Raw genomic sequence first — 23,352 nt, 5'->3', positions numbered from 1 at the left:
ACATTGTCATGCTGAGGGAGGTACATTAGTCGAGGTAAAAGTTGGATCCAATTTCAGTGTAGGGTCTCCACAAAAAGCAAAACATGCTTTGCGCTCCTGAGGAAACGCAGATGAATTGTGCAGATAAATTAAAAACCATATCAAGGATCTAATCTGGAGAGAGGACCGTAATTTAAAAAGGCGCACAGTTTCGTATTGCAATTTCATAAAGGTGAGAGACTTGAGTGGCCAAAACTAAAGTTGCAGAGGCTAAGATTATCTATTATCCCATAATAGAAATCAAGCTGCCAAATCACTGGACTTCCTACTTTTCCCATAATACAACTTGATCGAACCAATACCTCTGGCCTCCTTTTAACAATGTGTAGATTCTCTCAATGAGTAGTTAACTGACTTTCACTTGACTGACTGGTGGAATGACTCTTTAAGGTAACAGAGTCAAACTGACCTAGCTGAGAGACATGCAGGCCTTGGCTCGACCTCCTCCGCCTGTCAGCTCTGTACTCCCAGTCCTCAAAGCCCAGCTCCCCATTAGTTGAACGAGAACTGGAGGTCCATTCCCCTGGGCTGGCCTGACCGTGCTGCAGGGGGGTCCTGGGGCTCTGTGGACTGTGCACTGTCTGCAGTGTCCGGTGGCTGCTCCTCTCGCGGGGGTTGGGTGGAGGCGGTGTCAGGGGAAAAGGCTTCGGTTCTTGGTACTGCAGAGCTAAATCCAAGAGTGGTCTGGGAAGCGGCTCAGAGGTGGAGAAGGTGATGAGATCGTCCACTACTGGAGGGTCTGAAATGAGGGGCTTAGGGGGGAAGATCTCTGGTTCAGAAGGGGTGCGGTCCCCTAGGGAAGAGGTGTGAGTTCGAGGGGGCACCCTTGGAGGAATATCCAGGCAGCGACCTAGTCCTATGGAGGCCAGGAGGGAGCCGCTGCCCAGCAGGGCCCGGTGGGTGCTCTTAACGAGGCCACCGAAGGAAACCCTCTCAGGCCTGGGGGAGCCAGCTGGGGAAGAACCCCCTTCCTCGCTGCTCGAGTCTCGCTGAGGTAGAGGGAGCCGCAGGCTGTCCTTCACTGAAGAGCCTGCAAAGAGAAAAAAAATTATTAATATTGTTTTTTTTTTAAAAGACAGAGAAGGAGCAGGTATTTATTATTCATTGAGCTTTTATTTATAATTCACATTCATGAGAGTGAAAATTGTAACAGTGACTAATGGAAGACGGCTGGCAGTGGAGCTGAGGTTGTTGGTTACCATTCTGAGCAGGAGGGGTTGGAGTTGAGGGTCTGTACTCCTCAAAGTCATCCTTGGATTCTCCGTTCTCATTGCTGTCCGTCTCCAAGAGTTTGGCCCTCATCGACAAACTGAAAGAAGCAAAAACATTTTAAGTGTGGTAACAGACTCAGTTGAGAGTACGTTTCTGTGTAAAAGATAAGGACAGTCCTACTCTACCTGCTTTCCTGGGGACTGAGGCGCAGGACTTTGGGGCTTTTAGGACTTTTCGGGCTCTGGGGCCTCCAGTGGGGGCCCAACCTTAGGTCTCCATTGGCTTGTTTAAGGGAAGGAGCTTCGAGTGGCCAGACGGAGCTCAGACCAAATGTCCTGCTGTTGTCACTGGGACTGACTGAATAATAAGAAGGAGAAAAATACATTAATATTAACTTGCATGCCATAAGCATGCATACTGTTCAGATGCATTCTAATGAGTGAAGAATTTTTAAAAGGCACCAATGAATCAACACTGCCCTGAAATCATAGGACTCCTGCTGCAATTTCAAAATTCAATGCATCATTTCCACTTATATTTCTGCACAGTTTAAGTCTTGATTAACTCTAAAACAGCGCTGAGATTACCTCATCATGTGGATGTAGCCTCAAAAATAATAATTCACAGAACAGAAAGTGTGAGAAAAACGAGCTACAGTCATGGAGGAATGATGACAGGTTGGGCAAAGTGCTAATATACGTTCTGATTTTACCTACCATTCACACACTTTACCCAGAAATCTGGCAACACATCTCAACCAGCTGGCTTGTGCTGGTGTGTGTGAACATTGTTCTAGCGTTCCTTCACACACAGCATATCTATACCGTGCTGGGCTTCTTGACCCTTCTCAACAATGCAATCGATGGGTTAATCAATAGAAGAGACAAAAGTGGGATGGACATCGGTGTAATATACCACACATAACAAGGGGAACATTTTAAACCTACTATTTCATTTCACTGAGAGCTGGGCTGGCCTAAGTGTTGCTTATTTCCAGTGATTAATTCATGTCAAGTCATTTCAGCTTCAGAGATGCGAAAAAGCAAATATGCTCTCCAAGAAGACATGTTGTATTATTTTCTCTGGCTTCTACAACACTAAAGTCCTGGCTGATGCACTTTTTCTCCCGTCACTGCCAACACAATGTTTTCAAAGCAAGCACAGAAGTGAGGTGATAGTGTCAGCTCTGCAATTTCAAGATCAATTTCCACTTTCCCAGCGTATTCCCCTGTAAACACATTTTATTTTGCTATATGTCAGTGTTAATGCCATAATGTTTTGATGGTGTATAATTCTGTTTATCTAACAAGCTGATCCTCTGCTCATCATCCACCCCTGTCACTAGGAAAGAAAATATAAGGAAAAGGCAACTTTTGTTATACAGATGAATAAACAAGTTACATTCATCTACTGCTAGGTGCTGTATCAAACAAAAAAGAATAAGGCTGCAGCTATGCTAGTGATTCTTTGAGGGGGAAAATAAATGTAAATTCTGACCTGATGACGACTATAAATAAAAAAAAGCTTTTTACCCTGAAAGGTACATAAATATCTGGACCAAATTTTGCTCCAGTCCCTCCAGTAAATACTAAGTTATGACGTTGGATGCATGGAGGTTAAACTGGGGGAATCACCAGCACTGTAGAGTTCATCCTCTGGGGTCTCTACCAAACTTCAACCCAATCCATTGACCAGTTGTTGATATAGTTCAGTCTTGGCCAAAGCGGTGGTCCTGCCAACCAATTATCTCTGTCATGCTTAGAGCTATGCTGCTAGGATAGTATTTACATCATCATATGAACGTATAAAGGCAGAGACTACTCTACCTCAGCTGCTGGAAGTGGAATGAGGAACAATACTTGGAGAGCACCACAGAAACCAAAACTAATTGTGCTCCTGACACATATAATACAGCCAGCCTACTAAGATGCTAAAAATGCTAACTAGTACAATCTGAGTATTCATAAAGAATTTTAAAAAATATATAAGATAAGACGGTCCAACAATTATTTTGCAGGCTTAATTGTGCCCTCCTAAACTAAACCTTGTTGAATGGAGCTCTGCAAACTAATGCAAATCAATTTAGCAGTTCTCTTGACAAATAAGTTTGGTAGGCCCCAGCAATAAATCACTGCTTGCTACTGAGAGGGCAAGCATGAATATCCACTAAACACATTTTAATGACGGGCCCACTCAAGGGTTAGTGATTACCATTAAGGAAAGTCATTAGGAAGTAAAGAAAACCAGCCCTTTATTTGATGATTAAATGAAGCTGACAGATGTTCTGGATTTACTAACCACTTTTACAGATAAATGTTTCACTACAATTTGTGCGTTCATGTCAGCCCCTGCTGGTAATTGTTGTGAAAAAATACTTTTCATTGCCTGTTGCTACACCACAAATTTTCTTTTGGGTTTTGGTAAGACACCCCATGACTTTCCTGCTACAATTTCCCTTCAAAGGGAAACAATCTTGGGGTGTTTGTCTAAGGGCCTGACAAGCAGAAGAGTATTGTAAATCTCTGCTGCTGCAAACCTTCTCAACCCCTTCTCCTGCAGCAATGAATTCCTCCCTGCTTATTTTTAATTCAGTAAACCGCACTGTAGCCACTACATGCATGTAAAAGTGGGAACTCTTTCTGCCTGAAAAATGCAGCTCAATGGCTCCCCCCACTGCAGCACCAAAAAAACTGCAACCAGGGGGAGCAGAGCAGGACTGCAGTGGAAAAAAGCTGCTGAGAAGTGCTGAGCCGCTGAGAGGAAGTCAGATAATATTTGGACTGGAACAGACTGTTGAAAAGGGAAAAGGGTGTGTGTGTGTGTGTGTGTGTGTGTGTGTGTGTGTGTGTGTGTGTGTGTGTGTGTGTGTGTGTGTGCGAGTGTGAGAGAGAGAAGGCAGTAAGGCAGGGAGGGGGAGAGAAAGAGGGGGCCCACAGGGAAACAGGGGAAGACAAAAAAAGATGAGTGGGTGGTTGGGAGCACATGAAAGGAAAGAATTTGGAAACTGAAAGAAATAATGTTGCAACATAGTGCATAGAAGAGCTGAAGTTGGGGTAACTGGACTTCAGTTTAAAAGCAAAGACGTTTCACTTCTCATCCAAAAGGCTTCTTCAGTTCTGATTAACTGGCTGGGAGTGGAAGAGAGGTTTTCGCTTTTAAACTGAAGTCCAGTTGCCCCAACTTCAGCTCTTCTATGCAAGATGACCAGGATGACTGAGAATATACACAGACATGTTGCAACACAGTCTTTGTGTGCATGCAAGAAGGCGAGAGAGCCCACATTCTTTTGTTTTCTAAATGTCACCCGTGTACCTGCACGTGTGTGCGTTTATCAGAGGGAAAACTGACTACACTCACGTTGGATTGCACGGAAACGTGGGCCAAAAGAGGGTGAGGAGCCCGAACCCAAATCAGGGGAGTTCCGCCTCTTCTCCAGGCCCGGGGATGCTTGCACCGTAATCTTGTGGATGAAATCTGCAACACAGAACCATGATGTTATACAAAAAAAAACTGGATTATTTAATGACATTCATTTAAGACTTGTCAGTTGCTTAGAAAGTTGTAAAACTTCCTTTTTTTCCTCTGAAACAGCCTGTACTTGCTTTCATGACAGCAGAAACTTTGCGTAATACATGTTCTCAGCTTGGTAGAAAATGAAGCAAGTGAAGAGTGTCTGTCTTGTAGTAAAAATCGGCTTTATAAGCATTTCTGGACTGTGTCTGAGTGGCTATTTTACCTTCTGCATAGCAAGTAATGACTAGCTGTGGCTAACAACATGCTACTGCTACTACTTTCAATTAGCTAACACTGTTAACACCAAGCTACAGAGCCCAGTAGGTACTTGGAGGGAACATTTCAATAAATCATTACCAAAAATGAGTAATTTATGACAACTTCCCTCAAATTAACTCATATTGTTTTACTTTTCTTGGTGTGGTGATTTGCACCCTTGTTTTACTAAATGTTCTCTTTGGAATTAATAACATATGCAGTTAAATTACAAAGTCTGATTTTAAATTATTTAAATTGCCTATAACCACTTATGAGGATTCATAGCAATTAAATACTAACAGTAACTACTAGCAAATAGTAAAAGTAGCAAGCTAGTACTTTCTTTCTGTTCACAGTAGAAAGCAACACTGCTAATAGTGAGCTAGACAGCCTGGTACGTATCAGGAGGGAAATTTTCTAATGAATTGTTCCCACGAGTTAGTTATTAATGCAATCAAATTATGAACCCATTCATCCATCCACCCATCCATTTTCTATACCGCTTATCTGTCAGGGTCGCGGAGGGCCTGGAGCCTATCCCAGCTGACTATGGGCGAGAGCCGGGGTTCACCCTGGACCGGTCGCTAGCAAATTATGAACCATTAAGTCAAATTAATTTATTTAACTAATATCAATTTCCTTGACTCAGTCCATAATTTGTAGCTGCCCTTTGTTTTCTTAATTACTTCCCTTTAATTATTGTGGCCTCAAATCACAAAATGATGTTCTTAAATTACTGATTGACATTTAAATGATATTACAGATGACCCAAAGACATATACTGTAACTGAAATGTATTTTTAAATGCAGAGGTCTATGGTGAGAATGTCAAGAAGGCAACAACACATGATATTACATTTGATGTAATTAAATATATATTTTTATATTATCAGAATCAGAATCGGTAATACTTTATTGATCTCTGGGGAAAATTGGGGCTCCAACCAGGATGTTTGTAAATCAATTGCAAATATAATCAATTCAACAAAGAATTTATTTTCCCCTCAGACACATACCAGACAACAGGCTGCTATTAGCATTAGCTACTTGTTTGTTGTTAATATAAATAGGGATGTTTGCCAAATTAGCTTGGTGGCTAGCTGGCAGAAGAAGCTAATATTGTGTTCATGTAAACTGTAGACCCAGACTACATGCACAAAATTTTTAGAAGTGGAAACTATGACTAAAGATTAAAAGCAGTACAGATGTTGACACTTTACAATTACATTCTCTTTTGCTTAACCTGTAGATGCCACAGCAGTGTTGCTCCACTATCTCTACTGCCAGCATATTTGTTTTCATTTAGATGCTATGCAACTGTGACAGAGACAAATTTGTGATGCAACTGCAAAACCTCTATTAGTCAAGAATATATTTATACATCATAGACTTTTTATCTTTATCCTTTATATTTCTCTTCACTTTCATTTTTCAAGTGTGTCACAGATTTAAGAGTATGACTGAAGACTGAATTTACACATACTCTTAGCTTATGTGTCAAATAAAATCTTGCAAATTCTAAATAAAAGCATCATAAGCATGTTCTTAAATATATTTTAAAGAAATACAAAAAAAAGAAAAATACAGGAATATTGTAAGTGGGAGGGGGGTCAAGCAGATACAGCTAGGAAACTAAAAACACTAACTAGGGAAACAGAAACGGAGAGAGAGAGAGAGAAAGAGAGAGAGAGAGAGAGAGAGAGAGAGAGAGAGAGAGAGAGAGAGAGAGAGCATAGATGCATAGACTGAGAAGGAGAAAGTGAGAGAGGCCAGCCAGCAGTGTATCCATGGACAGGAAGTGTCGAGGCGTGGTTGGCTCACTCTCCCCTCTCATCAACCCCCCACCCCTCCTCACCCCCCTGCACCCCCCCCACATCACCACATCACCGCCCTGCTGCTGCTGCTGGGAAAGGCCTAACCACAACACACACACACACACTGCATTTACGCATGCCTGCTCAGCCCAGAATACACTTACACATGCACTGAAAAACACTGGATGTGAAATGCAGCAGGCTGTGTGATACTGTGATGGTACAGGACACATAAGGAACAGGACCCAGCTGAGTATTAGTGGAGAAACAAACACGAGCAGGAGCATGTGGGTCACTGAAGATATCAGCACTTCAGACATGTGACCCACTTTTCACATGGTCAGTGCTTTAGGTTTTGTTTTTTGCTATGGTTGATGTCTGAATGTTGTTTCAGGGTCTTTTTCAGGATAAAACTGTGAGGGAACATTTTGAAGAGTTCCCACTTAGGATATTTTCTTCAGACAAGCAAACAGCCTCCTTTTCTAAATATCAGTCTCACATGAATCCAGCCCTGACAGGAACCTTCAGCAAAGTCGAGCTACAAAATTACGAGTTGCACCACAGAACTCTTTGCCTCACTTCCTCTTCTCTGCTCTTATGTTTTTTTTGTTTTTTTCTTAACTGTTGTTGTTTTTCTTGCTTCTCGAGACTGACCCAGTAACGGCCCTTGAAACAATTCTTTTTGTCAAGACTGCTGGCTGACAGAGTCCAGCTGACAGATGATTTCTGATGATTTCACACACACACACACACCTTGAGGCATACTGATCTTCTCGCCATTCTTGCCCTTGAGTTTGTGCTTCTTGAAGGTGCCCTTCCGTTTCTTGACATTGGGTTTCTCCTGGTTCTGGTTCAGGTGGAGGATGAGGAGGGTGAGCTCGCGTTCAAACACGTCCTGCTCCCACTGGGCCAGCTGCTGCTCGCGCTGCCGCAGGAACTCCTCATGGGACTTCTGCTCCAGTGCCGCTCGTTTCAGCTCCTCCTCACGGCATCGCAGCTCCTGATGGAGGAGAAAGGACAGGCGGGCGACAGTGGTCAGGAAGTGATTAACACAAGCAGGCCGCAGTCACATGTCACTGGTGGGTGCCAGTGCGAAATGAGATGCCAAAAGAGTTTGGCTGCAATTAAACCTTTCATGGGCATTAACGGCAGGATGAGTTACAACTTCTGTCTGACATTTTATTCGATGTAACACAGATGAGTATTTGAACTTAAAGTGCTGGAAAAGTTGCAGTATATAGGCCTTTCCTTACATCAAATACTATATGGCCCACACAACACCATAAGTGTCAGTGAGACCTCTGACATGCTTGACAACCTTGGTCATCCTTCTGCTTTGATGCCGTTTGCTTTAACAAACAGGACAAATCAATAAGACGTGCTATTTGGTACTGCTGCTGTTATTCTGTTAACATCTTGTTGCTAAATGTCAAGAGGGAATTAAAGTGTGTGGAAGACGTCACAGTCAGCCAAACATCAGTATCAGCAAGACACTTTCTGATCAAGTAACAAGGTCTAACTAAGAAAGGGGAGAGATTTTTCCACAACTCCAAGAAATAAAGAGAAGCTCGCATAGATGAACAGATGGATGAATAAAAAGGAGAGCAAGCGCCTCTTACCTTCTCTTTAGCTCGGAGTTCATTGAACATGTCCTGGATCTCCAGCTTCCAGTCCTCCTGCAGGGAGTGGAACGAGTCCTGTGGCATCTCTTCCTTCACCTGGCGCTCCAGGGCCGTCAGCTGGGTCAGGATGGAGCTGAAATTTGGTCTGCGATGGGGGTCCTGGTCCCAGCACTCTGTGTCACACACACACACACACACACACACACACAGAGTAAGACAAAGTCAGACACCAGGGTCCACACTGCAGCAGCTGTACTAATATGACACTTCAGATACAGATTCATTACTGCTACAGCTGCACTCTGTTAAGCATGAAATTATGTCTGCTGTCACACCGAGGCAAACAGAATAGAAATACCAAAGTGGTGGAACACAGTAGAGCAAAATGGATATCAAGCAGGTTAATGTCAGGTTGAAAAAAAATTGAAGATTATTTAGTATGGTATAGAGTTGTTTCCTTTGTGAAAATATCTGACAATAAAGTCATTTCTAAACAGTACAGTTTCACTTCTTTTGAGGATTTTCTTGAATCAAGGGACATGAAAGAAGAAGTCACTTGCTGATTCACCATAATCCTCAGACATGGTGCTCACCCCATTGGAAGGTGTTCATTAGAACTTGTAAGACTTAAAATTTGCTCTAAATAACTCCTAAGATGGATCTTTCTGCACTCATTACATTTTTATGTTGAATGAACATCCTGCAAGTCCTCTAATTTTTATTTACACATACTTCAGGCTCTTGTGTGAGCACAGTCTAGAGTCAAGCTGATCACTTATTCAAAGTGTTATGCTTAATTAACTTGCTGCGGTGGGTTTTGCATAATATGCTGCATCACTTTGGGCACTACAAGCAGATCAAAAACCAATCCAATAATTAATTTATCCCCTGAAGTAGCTATCAGAGGTTTTGTGCACTGATCACTCTCTTTAAATACAACTATAAATGACAAGCTGACATCAAGAGAAAGAGCTAAGCGGAAAGAATGCAATCTGTCGATGTCTAATTTGTAGCTAATATCAGTCGGGAGGTAACAGGCTGGTAGCATGTTTGAAACTTGAACACGGGAAAAACATAAACGGGTTCAAATATATTACACAAGGTGGCCAGCACAACACACTTCCTCTCCACAGCCACGTCACTGAGAGCATACAGGAATCTGTTTTCTCAATTCCAACCCAGCTTTGGGGAAATAGAAAGAGAGCGTGCAGGGGACATCGATTTAATCTCACGCGAGAGAACTCTCACACCCGTGAAATGAGAGTCATTGCCTAAACAGCATTATAAGTGCATTCGATTACATTTACACACACACACACATCTCACCTGCCATGAGCTGAGCAAAGGGTTCGGGGCACGTGGAAGGGATGGGCAGAGTGAGTTTGTTGACGGCGACTCCGTAGGCGACGGCAAGTCCATCAATCCCTTTGTATGGTGCCTCTCCTGTTAGAAGCTCCCACAGCAGAACACCATAGCTGGGGGGGGGGGGAGAGAGAGAAACACAGCCATCAAGGTGTGAGACAGCAGACTCAGACCAGAATTAGATACAGGATATATCCTAGAACATGCTTAACGATACAGCATTTTTGGAGTCAATCTGCAGCACTGACAACATATTTAATTTCACAGCTGTTACAATGATTCGCTGTGTTTATAGTATTTTATTTCTAAATGCACACCCATGTGAAAATACATCTGTAAGGCGTTAATGCAAAGCGTTCCTGCAGCTGCCTCTCAGGAAAAGCCTTCCAGAAAATAATACAGATGACGGCTTTTGCTGTGACTCAGTTAAAGGCGCCAGGGCTGCTGTTCCTGTGACAACAGGTTGCGTTCAGACAATTCAACTTACTGTTGGCTGATTGGATCGACATGTGTGCCACGGTGTCTTTTATTTTTTTTTCTAATTCTACACACAGAGTGGCTTTAAAAGTTGCATGAACTGATAATTTTGGCCACTTGGGAAGGGCAGAGCAAACTGAAAACACTAACATATCAACCAATTATTAAGACGTTAATGTGAACGTGTCAAATTTGCATATTTAAAAGTGCACCAACAACATCTGCATTCATTTCAGCATGCTTATCTTAATCTAATCTCTACCAACTGTTGAGAAAAATAACTGGTTCCTTAGCTGCTAAATGCTCCACTATGTTCACCAACTGGTCGCTAACTTTGTGCGTCTGCCGTTCGGCGCTGAGCAGGTGGTGTATTAGTGTATTTGTAGCGTTTTATCAGAGATTTTTCGCTGAAAACAGCTGTGCGCACATGCAGCGTAAATAGCATCATCAAGTGAATTTTGGAGCCTTTCTTTGTTTTTCTGTTGTTTTCTTACATTCTAAAACAAGTCCAGTTCAGTTTTTTTAGGAGAACGCCACAACACCGTTTTGCTGTGAAGCTCAAGAAATGTTTTATGGACTAAGAAACTTCACCTGACTTTCTATCAGCATGGGGTTGAGTAGCTAAAGATTAAATTTCCATTTTTGGGTGGTACTGCTCCTTTAACCCTACTTCTTGCTTTGAACAGGGCATTACACACTAGCAGTCATAGCACTGACAGTACAGAACTAAGACACATTTGTGCAGTGGAATATTTTTGCTTGATGAAACGTGCTTGCAAAGCAATGTGAACTCATGCATGTAAAACTTGTACAAACACAAATACACAAATACACACACAAGACTTTTGAGCCCACACAATGGGAGCAGCCCTGTGTCCTAAGAAGATGAAGCGTGGCGTAGGACTTGGATCTCCCACACTGTCAATTAGCCCTCGCCTGGACCTGACTGAACGCACTGTGGAGGCTCACTAAGTGGAGAGCTCAGGCCGCAGCCTTTTTTTATTTAGTTCTTTAATTACAACTTCCACACACTGTGACTGTGCAGAAACGCTGCTCGTCGGCTCGCCCTAAGGCAGTCGTCGTCTCCGTGTGGCGGCTTTGGAGACGAGCGGCTGTGGACAGATGAAAAAGAAAAGTAGAATAAAGATTACCCTTCTTATTCAGAACAGGGCTGCCTGCCTGCCAAGCAGCTACGCACTCATTTTGCTGTTTTCCAGATTGTGTAGAGATTGCTCTGAAAATGGGCTTGCGTGGGTTTGTTGTCGATAGACGCGGGAGTTGGACACTGAGAGGATGTGTCTGTGAGATACTGAGATGGCAATGAGCCCATTAGGGCAGTAAAAGAAACCGTACACTCTTACTAAAGAGGGTTCTTTAATGTACCAGAAAATTCCTTAAGTAGTTTGCACCACAGTAATATCCTTTTTGATGTTCTCAAGGACGCTTTCAAAAAGGTTCTTGTAACAGCATGCTCAATTGGTTTCACATAGGCTCAGTATGGGCTGCAAAGAACCGCTTAAGTATGAATGAAACGGTCCAAATCAACAGTATTAAAATTAAACCACAGAATATGGGAGTAACTGCAATAACCACAACACAGCAAAGCCATAAATGTGTTTTTGCTTTAGCAAATTAGTTATCTTTTTTCAACTCACATGTCTGCTTCATTCCAAATGCAAATTCGCATACAGCTCTTAAAAGCTATCACGAGTCGCCCCCCCCCAACAAATCACACAGTTGTTTAAGTCACTATTACAGAACCACAAACCATATTCAAGGAACTCCTCTCTCTGTTTGGATGTGGCCAAACACATAGATATGTGGATGCACACACACACACACACACACACACAAAGCTGTCCTCAGATAAAGGGCTGTGGTTAGGTCTAGTGTGTGGCCTTCTTCTCTGTCTGTACTGGAGACAATAGGACAGTGTGCAGTACACATGTCCCACAACAAAGCACAGAGCAGCTCTTTGAAGAGACTCCATCACATGGTTGCAGCAGCCTTGCTGCAATCCATCACTCTGTTCATCCATCTCTTCATCACTTTGTCTCCCACCATCTCTTCCCTGCACTTTGAACCCTCTATTTCTGTCATGTTCTCTACCCAAGGACCCCCACACCACATCCACTATCCAGCTGAGGAGGTCAGCAAAAGGCAGAGACTGAAAGAGACAAATGGTCAAAATAAAAGCAGGAGATGTCAAAATATTCTGACTTTTAGCCAGCAGTATAGAGGTCAAGGTCATGACAAGTAAGCTGACTTAGATGTACAAATTTGGTGGAGTGCACCTTTAAAGAAGATGCAGTGGTTTAATGCTTGATCTTTTGCTTTGCTCTGAGAGGTGAACAGGCTTTTGCTCTTGTCCTACAGTTGTAAACATGGCTCCATATTAACTCCACACCACACTGGTCTCTAACAAGGTTTCCCTTTTTCTTATTTTTAATAATTTGGGACCACAGCTCTGCTTATTATTATTGTTATTATGAAATCTACCTTCCCATGTGGGAAAATAAACCAAACTTTGCCTCCTCAGCTTGTATTGTGCGCTAACAGACCTGATGGTGGTGCTACAGCAACCATCTGAAACTGAAAAAAAAAAAAAAAAAAAAAAATCCCAACAAATCAGCTGTATGTGCTACAACTTTGCAACTTCAACCAAAATGACCGACATCAAAATGTAATACTGCTAATTATCTGCAAATTAAATTAAAGAGTACAGTCTAGACCTGCTCTAATTGGAAAGCGTCACGAGATAACTTTTGTTTTGCGCTATATAAATAAATCCAATTGAACAGAATTGTAATGACCCAATCTGAAATGATAATCTACAAATCTGAAATCTAAAATACCGAGATCACGGTCGATGAAGTGCGGAAAATTTGAGGATTGTATCTCAAAAAATGAATTATTTGCAATATTTGAAATCTACATCATGTAAAATGTTGCAGTCAGTGAGAAATAGAGATGTGAAGAAATAAATTATCAACATCTTTGTGTTGTCTAGATAAAGAAGACAAACTCTCAGAATTTTTTCTTGGTATTTTGCATTTACATCCAACCCTGGTGATTGACTCTTTCATAGGGTCAAAGTGTGAAGCCAAGGTAAGGCTGGGGTTCATGCTCTGCGTGACGCAGAAGGAATTATACCTTATTGGTCACTGTGCTGTGCCTGCAATGCATGTTTTAGATGTCTCCCTCCTCCAACACACCAAGTTCAAATGATCAGCTTGTCATCCAACTCTGCAGAAGCATGATGACAAGCCATTCATTTAAATGAGGTGTGCTGGAGCAGAGAAACATCTAAAACTACCTGCCAAGCTACCTCATAATTCCTGGCAAATAAAAGCTCTTACGGTAGACCGTTAGTTTCTAGAGGAACAAGAAAGCGAATGTTTCTGTGATTTCAACCTCATCAAAAAGCCTTTTATGCCACACGCGCTTGTGAAATCAACCAACAAACTTTGTAAATCCCCTCATGTAGAGATCTCTCCATCACCACAGAAACACTGGTATTAATCAGCTAGCGACTTGTATCAGAGATTGGTGCCTTTAATCTGGGAACTGTTACTCTTGAAGGAACTTGAATTCGAAAGATAGCTCCAAAAACATAGGGGACAGTACATCACCAGAGCAACCACTAATTTGCGCTCTCTATACTGTTTTGCTGTTGTTATCTTTGGCCATAGCTTTAGCTGAGTTAGGACGACAGAGAATATACAGTATGGAGGTGATTTACAGCAGCTCCTCCAAGGACTATGACAAGATCACACTAATTGAACCTTTAATCCTTTATTGATTGGCTCTTTATCAAGACAATTTTAAAAAATTCTGGTTATTCTAGTTAACATTACAGTGTTAGTTCTCTGGAAATGTATGCACTGTATTATAGCCAAATATGCTACATATATGCATTAAAAGGTAGCAAAGTTTACCCTAGAACAGGGGAGTGTAGAATTCCAACATGGGTCTTTCCAGGAAACAAAGGGCACCTTGTATCTCAGTGATAAAGCAAATGAGTTTCCCAAAATCTAGATACCTTTAAGATGCTGTGACTCAGCCCGTATCCCCTACTCATAGAGATAATGAAGGGCACAGTGAATAAGAAACACACACAAAGCACCCACCTCCAGACGTCACTGCCCTTGGAGAAGGTGGAGGACTTAATGACCTCAGGGGCCATCCAGGCGTAGGTGCCAGCAGTGCTCATCTTCGTGGTCTTGTGCCATTCTCTCGCCAGGCCAAAGTCTGTGATCTTCAATGTCAAACCTTCCATACATTCATTCTCTATGGGCTCGGCCAAAAGAACTGGAGGAGGAAAGAAAAAAAGGAAAAGTAGGTAAGAAGTGAAGAAAGAAATACGGATAAGCTGAATGTGCTGAGTGACTAAAATTCAATGAAATGCATCACTGCAAAGAGTACTTTTGTGATTTTCTTGCTCGTGACTGAGGGGAAAAAAAAGTAATGTAAGACTGAGCTTAGTCGTCAGTGCACACATTCACAAATGCCCTATTTCTTACTTCCTCTTTCTCTTGCTTTTCAGACCACTGCAAACCGAGCTAACAGTGATGGTGAAGTACATTTCCATGCTTCCTCTGACAGACTTCACTGGCATTTCACTGAGTGCAAATACTTTTACACATAAATCTCTGCCCCCGTTTTAAACAGAAAATGAAATTTTCCTTAGGTGACTGTCTGCAAAGTTTAAAACAAATATCCTAATTGTACAGGCTTGTTAAAATACACAGCGTGATTTTGTTTGCATGCCAAGCCAAGGTCATATGAAGGCTTTAATTGTGATGCAGTTACAGAAATAATTTTAAATAAATAAAAAAGACATTATGAAATAATCATATGAATAATTTGTGCAAAATATATAAATAAACCTATAAACTGGGATGTGTGTGAAGAATAATTATTGCTGTTCAAATGACCATTTATTTCATTATTGCTCATTTAACATTGAAAAATATTTCAATTCTGCCCTGTCATGTGAAAAACCACCCAAAATTTTCACCACAGACGTCGATCACAGTACTGCCCAAAATGTCCCAACTGCATAACAAATACAAAATTAGCATTATAGAACTACACTTGCCAAAGCACAGGAGAATTACAAACCTGCCAAACTGACTGTCAGCTGTGTGCTAAGCCAACTCCCAAACAACATTACCCCTTTAAAAAGGCACAGTGATATTCATCCTACCTGTACCTTAACATCACACCTATATCACGTCCATCACGAGACAACTGATGTGCATCCGACTACCAAATCTGAATCGGGTTCTTGTAGGTTACCGCGCGTGTTATCTATGCACTCACAGGGTTGTATTCTAAGTTGCATGTCTGTTTTGCAACGCAAGACTGACGCAAGACTAAAGAAATAATTCGGACACGTTTTAATTGTCGTTCATAAAAATAGTCATGCAGCCTCTCATGAAAGCAAGTACACCGCATACCATGGTACTGCGAATACGGCACTGATTATCCATTCATGTTTTCTGAGGGGAGAACATGAAGTTGCAACAAAGGAATATACTGTGCGGTCTTAATATGCCCTTGCTGCAAAACAAGACAGAAAGCACTATGTGAAACACAGTCCATTAAATGTGTCACAATGACAAAAGTTGAAGTTTTAGCTAATGTAAGAAGAAAACCGTTTTCGTCTGAGCGACCTTCACTTGAGATAAAAGAAGAACAATGATGCAGTTTTAATGAAGAAATAAAGTAGATCGAACCACCTCCACTAATTATAAATGAATCAATGAATACATAAAACCTCGAAGAGTCTCTGTAAGTTATGTTTGAGATGATCATTTTAAATGTATGGATCAATCAGATATAGTTGACTGACGGGCCACTAAACATAGACAAAAAATATACACACTGCAAAGTGTAATAAGCTAAAAGTAAACACTTTTGGTAACCAGCCAGTGTAGCGCAACCACACGGCATAGGAGGGCTTTGTTTCTATGAAAATATAACGCTGAGGATGCTGGTTGCTGCGGTGTGACTCCGTATCACATGTCTCAGTATGATCGGCAGCTGTGCCTCTCTTTCCATTTGCTGGCAGGCCGGGCATCATTCAGGGCAAGGCTGGCCGTCAAATGCAGGGAGGAGAAGCAGCAAAGAATTTGACTTATTATAGGGAAGTAAGGCTCCTGCTATTTGCAGTCACTTTCCGACTTTCTGGGCTTGGCGCTATTTTCCTTTTTTTTTTCTTCTTTTGATTGTGTCTGGCACTGAAAAATCTATTTTCTCCAGTCTCTCTTTTCTCTAACCACACAAATATGAAAATTTATCTTCTTCTATGCATATGAAAGATTTTCTCTTTTTCCCTCTTTGTTGTCTCTGTCTTTGTGTCTCTCTCTCTCTCTCTCTCAGACATCCTGTGCTGAGCCTCGTAGCCCAGAGGCAGCGAGTTTGACGTCACAAAGGAATGCATCACAAGAGGTTGTGTTGTCTATTCTGTCTACTGTGTGTGTGTGTGTGTGAGCGAGAGAGAGTCTTGAAGGAGAGACGAGACTTTCATAATGTACTTGCACAACAATTTCACCCACTTCTGATGTCACACGTGCAGATACCTTCCATAGTCTCAAAGACGATGACAGGTACAAAGAGAGACAATTAATGGAGTCTTTTAGTTTTACTTCTGCCTTGAGGAGACGGCACAAACAATAAGCAAAAGTAGCCAATGGCCAAAACAAAAACAACCTCGGCGGTTAGGAAAAAAAAAAAAAAAGTGCCCGCTCATTTAACCTTTTTGCAGAAAATCGATTTCTGTCCATTCTACAGCTGAGTCATTGTTTCTGTCAATTTCGCAGGCCCTCAGGGAAGAGCTGGTGGAGCGGGTGCTGATATTTACTGCAGCAGGCCCTGATCCCTTGCTCCACTTCTTTTGTCCTCCCGCTGGTCAGCATCTGGTGAAAACAAGCCCCGGTCAGTCACCCCTATTTCCAACAGTCTGCTTGCTCACTGCACCGTGACCCCACTTCCAGGAAGTGATCGACCCATCAGCCTCCGGTGAGGGGGGGACCTTCCTTTAACTTAAAAAAAAAAAAAAAAAAAAATAGCCAACACCCATTTGGTTGTTCCCTCTTGTTTGTTCATAGTGCACAATAAGCAGAGCACTATTTTAGGAAACTGAGGTTAAGAGGGATCACACGGCACCAGACGCCAACAGAGAGAGATGCGAGGGAAGCGTAGGTGCTGCGGTAAAGCAAACAGAGGTGTGAGAACAGAGAGAGAGAGAGAGAGAGAGAGAGAGAGAGAGAGAGAGAGAGAGAGAGAGAGAGAGAGAGAGAGAGAGAGAGAGAGAGAGAACGGAAGTGTTGACATACAGCATACTGGGTCATCATATGTGTCCACACTGTCATGATGTATCAGTCTACATGTGTCGATTTTAAGACTCGCCTTTATATTTAGATCCAATTTGCAACTTTACACTCAAACTGAGGCAAAATGAATTAGTCTGATTTGTTTGAGCATAAAGGGCATGGCCATGCAGTGCAGCACTCCTGTCTGACTCACTGCAGGTCAGTGACTAGGCTATGGTTGTTCTTTGTGCTAATGCATATTGGAGCAAAAAGATTTAATAACATAATATGCTCATGTGCGTTCTGTGAGATGAGATGAGAACATCTGTCTCATAACTGTGTTTTAAATACAGTGACTCAGGACATAGATAACCTAGTTTAGCATAAAGACAGGAAGCATGGGGAAATGGCAAGACTGACTCTAACATGAACTCACAGATTAATACGTGTTTTGTTATTTGCTTGTCCAAACTCAAACAGAAATGTACAATGACATCGTTGCATGGTGTAACAATGGCGATGTGCGGCTCATTGAAGCGTTGTCGTCGCAGTGGGGTTGCCTGGTCTGAGACCCGAACCGAACCCTGCGCACCAAGCATCAATAAAACACGCTAAATGAATTTCAGAAAAGTGGCACAGTGTCATTAAGTCTCTGTGTGTTTATGCGTACGTGAGTATGAGTGCGTGATTTAACTTGCTAACAACTTTTTAACCGATACAGTGAGGACATTTTTTGGAAAGTCCTCATAATTTCAGAGGGCTGTTCAGATGTTCAGACTTGCATTCTACCCATCCTGTGATATTAATAGGTTTAAGTACAGAGTGCTGTACGCTGGGCAAAATAACAGTCTTTGGCCACAGGCCTATCTTAAACCAGTGCATTCACCCACACACACACACACACACGGGGACAGATTTATTTTAGGCCAACAAGCACACACATAACAGGTTTCTAACTGTTTCATGACATATACAGTACATGAATGTAAATGTCTCTGCACGTATGGGAAAGATAAAGCCTACCTGTAAACACACTCATGCATGCACAAATGGGTCCACAACACCCATCTATGCACACACTTACATGCAACCAAGCATGGAAACAAACATGCAAATCCACATAAGAACGTGTTTTAGCACTCTCAGCACACATAAACACCACATTCTTCTTCCACTTCCTGAGCTGAGGCAGAACAAGTGCATCCACAGTTCAACCTTATCCAGCCTTCCTCCTCTTTCCACCACAATCATACCAATGACAACTGCCACATTAGTCAGCTGCTTACTGGACATCATGTTGCAACACACTGTGTCCAAATCAACCACTGACCCAAATAACATTATGTTTGCTGCTGACATCTTCAAAACTGTACTGAAAAGCTTAGAAGTTTTAAGAAGTGTGCTGAAGTGTAGACAAGAGAACTCCAGCGTGGGGGGAAAAAAAAACATTTAATGACCTTCAAGTGGACAAAGCTATAGAAAAAGCACTAACACAACTAGCTTGAGGTCCTTCACATGTAAGCAGTGTATTGTAGGATGTCAGAATTTCAAGGATTACTACAAAATGAAAAAGATCCGGACCTTCTGAATTTGGATTTGTAGAAATTCTAATGGGCTTCTGCAAAAAAAAGGATACACAGGACTCTTATCTTCATCATCTCCCACCTGGTATCACATTTTGAGGAGGTGTGTTAACAAAAGTGGTAAACAGAGCAGGAAGCCCAACTCTCTTTCAAAGGATAACGACGAGTATCACGACTTGATCAGTCTTGCCCAGACAGAACGTCTTCCCGATAGAGAGGCAAAAACCAACAATGTCACTACAGATCTCCATGGCAACAGGACTCTGTTTGGCATTGTTTGTTGTTCAGATACAAGAGTGTGTCAGTTGAAGACATGACTCTTACCAGCAGCAGCCTAAATTTGAGTTTGGTGCTTGAACTGACTCAACCCTGCAACAGTAAGATTAGCTAAAATCAGGGATTTTCCAGGGTTGGTCTAACATAAACTTACCTGACTTACCTGACAAATAACCATCTTATTCCAGATTATTTACACTCCCCACATTCTTCACATGTCATTAAACAGGAATCTTAAGTCTATTTGTTATCCACAACATTAAGTAAAACGCAGCCTAATGTTTTTTTGGTTTGGACTGAATCTAGCAAAAGCCACTTCATTCAGCCGTTGGTGACTAACGCTGGCATTTAGAAGTTTCATAATCATCCACAGACAGGGTTGTATGAGAAGCAGTAATCACATGAATATGTCAGTTGGAATAGCACAATTAAAGGCAAACACACGTGACAAATCTGCAAGTTGTTACACTCATTCAAGGATTCAAAGAGCTTTAGATGTAATTACAACTACGCATGTGCAGTACATAGAGCAGTGAAAGCGTCCCTCCAGAACGCAAAAGAAAAAACAGAATAAAAAATAGACTGTAGTGTATTAAAAAAGGACTCTTAAAAAACAGGTAAACCAAAGGTGGTTAAAATTTAAGTGGTTAAATTCAACGTTTTTTTGGGGGGTTTTTTTGCCCTTGTTAAGCAATTAATTTATTTAAAAATAGGTTGTTAAAAATTACTATTAATTATCTATATCAACTGAAATGAAACATTTCATTGTGATAAAATTTTCATCTGTATCGTCCGACCCTAGAATCTAACAACGAAAAGTTACTTGGAAGGCCAAGGGCCGCATCATTAACTAACTTGATTTAAAGGGTTCCAGATCACATGTTTTAATAAGAACTACTTTGTATTATTTGCCCTGTGTCCTGTGAGGAATTCAGCTCTTGATACTTTCCGAGTTTCAACAAGCAAAATCTATATTAAAGCTAGATATAATAAGCCTGCTATTGTCTATCTGTTTCAAACATTACCCTACTTGAATTTCAAGGGCTAAACTTGCTACTGTTATGGTTCTAAATTGACAGTCAGTAACTACAGGGGGCTTAGCAAACAGTCACTTACATCTACAGGGATCTGACATGCCAAGAGCAAAAGCTTGCAAAGGGTCAAGGTTGTTTTAGAGGGCATATGGCTGGTGCTGAAAATACACTACATGCAGTGATAGAGGGTGTAACCTTTCAGTTGCAGGACAATCTTCCCCTCCTGTCACGTTAACATGCCAGACGCAAAAGTCAGCTCCACAATGCCAACAACGCTCTCCGCCCCTTCACTCTGCACCTCGCTTAATTATGTTTTCTCTATAATTTGACGCTGGAGCTGCATCTCCATCTCTCACCACATTTCTCATGCATGCCATCATCCCTCACTCAGTCCAATCTCAGGTAGGGCTGAACTTATATATCAGTGTGTATTAGGCAGATAATGACTGATGGGACCATAAATCTGACATTCTGGGTTAATTTTTCAAGCCAGAAAGTCAGGCAAAAATAAGAGACTTAAAAAAAAATATCTTAAAAAATAAATACCCCATTTTATTATTATAAATGCATTTAATTTCAGTGCAAAGCAAAAAAAACAAACAACAAAAAAAAACCTATATTGGCTTGTAAACACCCATAGAGAGGCCTAGTTGAACCTAGGCCTCTATATGCTCTCTCTACCTTCCTCTGCCCCCCCCCCCCTCCCGGCCCTGCACCCGTAGGCGAAGAGAGAATTCCGGCAGGGTGGGGGCTTTCCCCAGGAAGAACGGGAGCTTTGTCCCCTGAGGGACAAGGCCATAGGCTGACAGTCTGGCAATCTCTGACCAGGCAGTCGCTGAGTGAGTGAGTGAGTGAGTGAGAGAGAGAGAGATAGTGATAGGGCATAATCATAGTGCAGAAGACGAAACTAGCACTCGCTCAGCTCGTCTCAGCTAAGGGGCACACAAAGTGTTGTTCGCCAAGAGTAATATTTAGGCAACATCGGTGACTACCAAGCAGGCCATGACTCACTGACTGTTGTGAACAGAGGGTTCTACAATCAGTCTCAGGTGGCAGTTCTTTCTCATTTGATGTTAACGCAAGATAAACTGATGACTCCAGTTGAAGAGCCTTTCACGTTCACTCTCCATGACAAAGTGCTGTCATTACAATCTGAAGTTTTGATTTATTATAACACGGTTTATTATTTCACTTTGGATGGAGGAGTCTGTCGATACACTTAAAATGACTCATCTGATAGCAGACGCTCTCCGTGTTCTGCTGTTGGCAAACGTTGATCGGGTTCATCTGGTCTCACCTCGAAGTCGGCATTACCTAATTTAAGTCAGTAACAAATGTACTGCCTTTAAGTCCTAGTGCGTAGGATTTAGGGGACCTAATGGCATATAAATGGACTAATACTCATAATCATGTTTTCATTAGTGTATAATCACCAGAAACTAAGAATTGTTGTTTTTGTTACCTTTAATGAGCCTTATTTCTACTGAGGCCCCAGGTCTCAGTCATCGTAGAAGAGGGTGAGGCAAGGGCTATTCAGTTGGTTGCAATTTGCAACCACACCTCTAGATGTCACTAAATGCAACACACTGAACTTTTAACTGTTGGGCTGCTTCCTAAAGGGAAGCAGGACAGAATCCTCACATTAACAAACGTACTGTTTCCTTATGAAAGATATCAGATAATGTTTCAAAGTAGTGGTAGCACTTTCCTGCTGCGTTGATCAGATTCAGCTAGATTCCAGACAGTGCGTTGGTCCTACATGGTTTATAAGAGACAGTGTGACAAATTCAATATTAAGCATTCAAGTTATAAACAACCACTGATTACAGTATATTACAGTGTAGCAGAAGAGAAGAAAAACAAACTTGGCTTTATGAGCAGGCAAACCTGCTTCTGTGAAGCACATTGTGGCACACAAGCAACAAGCTAATCATCACAAGAGTGACGGTTTGAAACACACCCTCCAACACTCACTACTCACAAGGGAATATTCTGTTTCTGGGCACCCACATTAAGGCTGTCAGAGGGGGTTATAAATGATTCTCTGTGCAAAGTATGCGGTGCCAGGTAAAGAGCTGTGAGGTCCTGAAAACGGTCACTTATTAACAAGCCTCCACTGCTGAGGTGTTGAAATTTAACCTTCATTAGTAGCATTTCCTCACAAACTCAGACATGGGAGTCATTACAGGGTTCACTCCAGAGGCTCTCAGGTCAAGGCAGTAAGATACAGGTGGAGGGGGGGCCTGAATTTCTGAGGATATACATATGATACAACTGGGTACAAAAGAAAACATACTGCCTGTACTGTGGAATATAAATGAGCACATATAGTTAGTTTACAGGCATAATAACACATATTGGTGACTCTACAGTAAACTCCTACATCTCCAAATTACCTTTTGTGAGCCAGGAACTAAATTTGCTAAATTACTTGGGTCAACGTGCAGGAAACAATTCCGGCGTCACTGAAAAGTTTCCAGGGTTCTTGGAAATGTCCCTGCTATGCTATCACTTGACATTTGCCTGTGATCAGGGGTGACCTTACATGAACATTAGAGCACTTTTTATAGACTTAATATATCTGTCAGGCAGAACTGAAGTCATGATTTTAAATTAACACTAGAGGCAAAGAAGTTTCACTTGTTGGTCTGGTTAAATAACTTTTAACAGAATTCTTGCAAAAAAAAAAAACCCCACAAATGTAGAAGTGGCAACCAAGGGGAGTCTTCCATTTTAAAAAAATCAGTCTGCAGTCATAATGCAGCAAAGATACTGCTCTGTTTGGTGTTCAATTATTCATTGTTTTACCAACTCAAAATAAATTGGAACGTGGGTCATCCTTT

General features: G+C 41.7%; 1 protein-coding gene across 1 annotated transcript in view; it reads right to left on the bottom strand.

Annotated features, from left to right (window-relative positions):
* Positions 1–23,352, bottom strand: part of LOC124054226 (mitogen-activated protein kinase kinase kinase 11) — a 45,208-nt gene that overhangs the window by 10,312 nt on the left and 11,544 nt on the right. The window contains exons 2-9 of the mRNA XM_046379946.1: positions 14,428–14,608; positions 9,785–9,933; positions 8,456–8,631; positions 7,590–7,836; positions 4,609–4,725; positions 1,437–1,608; positions 1,239–1,348; positions 449–1,069 (exon numbers count right to left, since the gene is read on the bottom strand). Of these exons, the coding sequence (XP_046235902.1) occupies positions 449–1,069; positions 1,239–1,348; positions 1,437–1,608; positions 4,609–4,725; positions 7,590–7,836; positions 8,456–8,631; positions 9,785–9,933; positions 14,428–14,608 (1,773 nt within the window). The remainder of the gene's footprint in view (positions 1–448; positions 1,070–1,238; positions 1,349–1,436; positions 1,609–4,608; positions 4,726–7,589; positions 7,837–8,455; positions 8,632–9,784; positions 9,934–14,427; positions 14,609–23,352) is intronic.

This window comes from Scatophagus argus, chromosome 23 (assembly GCF_020382885.2).
Source record: "Scatophagus argus isolate fScaArg1 chromosome 23, fScaArg1.pri, whole genome shotgun sequence".
Classification (NCBI taxonomy): Eukaryota; Metazoa; Chordata; class Actinopteri; family Scatophagidae; genus Scatophagus; species Scatophagus argus.
The sequence above is the reverse complement of the archived record's forward strand: the minus strand, read 5'-3'. Positions and strand labels throughout refer to the sequence as shown.